Source organism: Parus major, chromosome 26, assembly GCF_001522545.3.
Source record: "Parus major isolate Abel chromosome 26, Parus_major1.1, whole genome shotgun sequence".
NCBI lineage: Eukaryota > Metazoa > Chordata > Aves > Passeriformes > Paridae > Parus > Parus major.
The window spans coordinates 4,611,765-4,616,926 of NC_031795.1; the positions used below are offsets into that span (position 1 = coordinate 4,611,765).

Consider the following 5,162-nt stretch of genomic DNA (forward strand, 5'->3'; position numbering starts at 1 on the left):
ATGGATTTGGGATGGATCCGGGATGGATCTGGGATGGATCCGGGATGGATCCGGGATGGATTTGGGATGGATCCGGGATGGATCTGGGATGGATCTGGGATGGATTTGGGATGGATTTGGGATGGATCCGGGATGGATTTGGGGTGGATCCGGGGTGGATCTGGGATGGATCCGGGGTGGATCCGGGATGGATCCGGGATGGATCCGGGATGGATCCGGGGTGGATCCGGGGTGGATCCGGGGTGGATCCGGGATGGATTTGGGATGGATCCGGGATGGATCTGGGATGGATCTGGGATGGATTTGGGATGGATTTGGGATGGATCCGGGATGGAGCTCCCGCTCCAGCCCCTGGCACTGCTCCTGTGGGCACGGGAATGTCGCTGAGTCCCTTTGGGAATTCCTGATCCCACTTTTTGTCGAGTCCCTCCCACCCTGGATCCGCGTCCACGCTGGTCACGGGGTGTGGAATCACGGGGGAGGTGTTTTAACCACAGATCCCAGAGAAATGATGGATTTGGGAAGACCTTGGGAAAGGTGTTTTAACCACAAGTCCTGGAGAAAAGATGGATTTGGAAGGCCTTGGGAAAGGTGTTTTAACCAGAAATCCCAGAGAAAAGATGGATTTGGGAAGACCTTGGGAAAGGAAAGGTGTTTTAACCAGAAATCCCAGAGAAATGATGGATTTGGCAGGATTTTGGGGCAGTTTCCCAGTAGCCAAAGGAGCTCCAAGAGGGCTGGAAAGGGAATTTTCACATGGATAAAGGGAATGGCCTCAAACTGAAGAAGGGAAGGTTTTGATGGGATATAGGGAGGAATTCCTCTCTTCGAGGGTGGGGACACCCTGGTGGAATTCCCAGGGAATCCTGGGAGTGTCCAAAGCCAGGTTGGAACACCCTGGGATAGTGAAGGTGTCCCTGAGGAACAGGATGAGCTTTAAGGTCCAACCCAAACCATCCCAGGATTCTTCTTCTCCATCCCTATAAAAAAAAATCCTTCCCACTGAAAAATAATTCCCATTGATCTGCTGTATCTCAGTGATTTTTCAGGGATATTTTTGCTGGACTTAAGGATCCACAAATTCCTGCCTGGAGCGAGGAGAGTGAGCTCTGCTGCCTCTTTTCCCTTCAGAAGCCTCAGCAGAGAAAAGGCTCTGCCTGTGCAGCCCTCCCTGAATTGCTTTTTTCATGCTCCGGAGCCTGAATCCCAGGAGAAGCTCCAAGGAATGTTCCCAGATCAAAGCCATCCTTCATCCATAGCTCAAATGTGCCATTTGTGGGATTTTTCCAGATCCTTATCTTTTGTGAGCTCCTGGTCAGCTTCCAGCTCTTTTGGTCACTTGATGTGGCTCTTGAAAGGCTGTTTTGGAAAACAATTCCAAAAATCACATTCCAAGGAGAGATTCCTCCCTTAAACCGTTCCCAGACTCGGGGTTTGGGGCTCAGAATTGGGGTTCTGTGGGGCAGAGGTTCAGTGCTGAGCCACAAAGAGACTTTTTCCTCAGTTTTGGGGTGGAAAAACTCCTCCAAAATCCTATTTCCAGCCGGAAGATTTGAGGGGAAGTCAAACCTTGGGCAGGGCTTTAAAGAAGCTTTAAACCAGTCTAAGACTAGGCCAAGTGCTCCAAATTTGGCTGATTTTAATTAAACTGGAGTGATGAAGCTGTAGGATCTCTTTTAATTGGGTTTGGAGAGTGAGGAGGATCCTGGTGGAGGGGAGGATCTTGTTTTCCCGACAATTTCGGCTGCCAGAACATGACTCATGAAAAAAAGAATTTTAACAGCACCTTCCCTGTAAAATTCCTGCTGTTCCTTCCAGTGTCAGAGCAATCCTGGTGCTTTGGAGCCCTCAAATCGGGGCATTTTTAGGGACTGGCTGCTCCATTTCCCATTTAACTTCATTCCTGGGCCGTGTTCCCTGGAATTTTTGTATTCCCAAAGCGCAGCAGATGAGGGATTTGTTTGTGTCGGTGATTTTGGGGCTGTCAGAGTCATTCTGCCGCTGCGCCACGAGGGTAACACTGAATTTAGATCTTTCCAAAGCTGGATTTAGGACTTGTTTCAAACAAAACAGGAGCTAAACTCAGCCCTGAGCCTGAATTAGCGCAGCCAGGTGAGGGCAGGGAGTTGTTCCATCCCACTGAATTCCATCCACGGAATTCTTCACCCGTGATGCCGCAGAGGGAGGATGAGTAAGGAGGGTGATGACAGCGAGCTCTGGAGGAGATGCAGATATTGAGTAATTCCCTTTTCTCCCCTCCAAAGCCACCCCTGGCGAACGGTGCCAGCTCGGGGAAGGTGTTTGTTTGCTGCTGGAGCAGCAAGGGAGGGACATCTGTGGGGTCTGAGGGACATCTGTGGGGTCTGAGGGACATCTGTGGGGTCTGAGGGACATCTGAGGGGCGTCTGTGGGGTCTGAGGGGCATCTGTGGGGTCTGAGGGATGTCTGTGGGGTCTGAGGGACATCTGTGGGCTCTAAGGGACATCTGTGGGGTCTGAGGGACATCTGAGGGGTCTGAGGGACATTTATGGGGTTTGATGGGAGTCTGTTGCGTCTGGGGGACATCTCTAGGGTTTGAGGGACATTTATGGGCTCTAAGGGACATCTGTGGGGTCTGAGTGACATCTGAGCGGTGTCTGGAGTCTGAGGGGTGTCTGTGGGGTCTGAGGGACATTTATGAGCTCTGAGGGACATTTATGAGCTCTGAAGGAAGTCGGTGGGCTCTGAGAGAAGTCTGTGGAGTCTAAGGGGCGTCTGTGGGCTCTGAGGGAAGTCTGTGGGGTCTGAGGGGCGTCTGTGGGCTCTGAGGGAAGTTTGTTTGGTCTGAGGGAAGCCTGTGAGCTCTGAGGGACATTTGTAGGGCTGCAATATCCAATTTTTCCCCTCAGGGATGAAGCCCTAACCGCTGTCCCCGTTGCAGGCCACGGCCCGGTCTCGTTCCCGCCGCACGAGGAGGAGCAGCTGCAGCGCTCGGTGAGCTGGCGGCCGTGCCTGCTGATCCTGGGCCAGAGCTGCCGTGCCAAGTGCCGCCTGCTGAACCTGCTGCTGGGCCAGGAGCTGCTGCCCGTCCCTGGGGCTGGCACCGAGGGGCTGCTGGGCCAGGAGCTGCTTCCCGTCCCTGGGGCTGGCACTGAGGGGCTGCTGCCCACCCCTGGCACTGAGGAGTTGCTGCCCATCCCTGGGGCTGTCCATGGGGCTGACACTGAGGAGCTGCTGCCTGTCCATGGCACTGAGGAGCTGCTGCCCATCCCTGGCACCGAGGAGCTGCTGCCCATCCCTGGGGCTGGCACCGAGGAGCTGCTGCCTATCCCTGGGGCTGGCACCGAGGGCCTGCTGCCCACCCCTGGGGTTGGCATGGAGGAGCTGCTGCCCACCCCTGGCACTGAGGAGCTGCTGCCCACCCCTGACACTCCTGAGCTGCTGCCCACCCCTGACACCGAGGAGCTGCTCCCCAGCCCTGACACTCCTGAGCTGCTGCCCAGCCCCGGGGCTGGCACGGAGGAGCGCTGCCGGCGCCGCCGCGTTCGCTTCACGCACGGGGCGCGGACGCGGCTCAGCCTGGCGCTGCCCGGGCAGTACGAGCTGGTGCAGGCGCTGGCGGGGCACAGCGGGCACTGGGACACCATCCCCGAGCAGGACCTGCAGGTGCCCGGCGACGCCGAGGATCCCGCGCAGAGGGTGGCGGAGCTGGAGGTGGTGCTGCCCCACGCGCTGCTCAAGGTGAGGGTGGCACTGCCATGGCCCTGCCCTGGTCCCTGGGGAACTTGGGGTGGCATTGCCACAGCCCTGATCAACAAATTCCCAAATTGTCCCTGCCCTGGTCCCTGGGGAACTTGGGGTGGCACTGCCACAGCCCTGATCAATGAATTCCCAAATTGTCCCTGCCTGGTCCATAGGGAAGTTGGGATGTGACATTTCCAGCCCTGATCAATGAATTCCCAATTCTTATTGTCCCTGCCCTGGTCCCTGGGGAACTTGGGGTGGCACTGCCACAGCCCTGATCAATAAATTCCCAAATTGTCCCTGCCCTGATCCCTGAGGAAGTTGGGATGTGACATTTCCAGCTCTGATCAATAAATTCTCAATTCCACACTTGTCCCTGCTCTGGTCTGTGGGGAGCTTCCCACAGCCCTGATCAATAAATTCCCAATCTGGCTCTTTCCTGGGACACTTCTCCTAAGTTTTGTCCTAAAATTCCAAGGATTTAGTCCAAAATAAGGAATTTGGAGTTAGGGGATCAGCCTTGTCCTAATCTGGGCTAAAACTCCAAGGATTTGGTCCAAAGTAAGGAATTTGGAGTTTGAGATCAGCCTTGCAGGTGAGACTCCAGATTTGCTTTGAAGAATTCTGGGTTTTTTTGCTGTGTGAACGAATCCCACAGAAAAACCTCTCCAAACCTTCTCCTTTTTTTTGTTTTCCCCAGGAAGTGGACATCGTGGTGGCTCCATGCCGTGGCTTCCAGTCAGCTGAGGCCACCCTGGCCGAGTTTATCAACCAGGTGCTGCCCGTCGTCACCTTCGCCATCGGCGAGCCCCAGCTGTCCCCATCGGACCGGGCAGAACTCCTGGAAATCAAGGAAAAATTCTCCCTCCCCATCTTCTTCCTCCGAATCCCCGAGCCCGGCAGCGAGCCGAGCTCTCCCAAAAAACCCACCAAGGAGAAATCCCCGCTGCACCGCCAGCTGCTGGATCTGGGATACCTGCACCCCTCCGGCTCCTCGCTGCTGGCGGAGCAGCCGGAGAAGCTGCGGCTGCTGAGCGCCTTCGCCAGGCAGGTGCTGCAGCAACACCTGGTGGGGTTGGCCACGAGGCTGAGCGAGGTCCACGGGCGCTGCCTCAACATCTTCATCAACCAGGCGTTCGACATGGCGCGGGACCTGCAGATCACGCCCAAGCGGCTGGAGTACACGCGCAGGAAGGAGAACGAGCTCTACGAGTCGCTGATGGGCATCGCCAACCGCAAGCAGGAGGAGATGAAGGAGATGATCGTGGAGACCTTGGCGAGTATGAAGGAGGAGCTGCTGGAGGACGCTGCCAGCATGGAATTCCGAGGTGGGTCCCGCACCTGGAGGGTTTGGGATGGGTTTTGGGGTGGATGTGGGAGGTGTTGGTGGGAGGTTGGAAATGTTTTGGTGGGGGATGAAGGGATTTTGGGTTTGGATG

At 55.9% G+C, this 5,162-nt stretch overlaps 1 protein-coding gene across 1 annotated transcript in view; it reads left to right on the plus strand.

Moving 5' to 3' along the window:
- Positions 1–5,162, plus strand: part of DSTYK (dual serine/threonine and tyrosine protein kinase) — a 23,291-nt gene that overhangs the window by 3,604 nt on the left and 14,525 nt on the right. The window contains exons 2-3 of the mRNA XM_033519850.1: positions 2,921–3,720; positions 4,424–5,051. Coding sequence (XP_033375741.1) covers positions 2,921–3,720; positions 4,424–5,051 — 1,428 coding nt within the window. The remainder of the gene's footprint in view (positions 1–2,920; positions 3,721–4,423; positions 5,052–5,162) is intronic.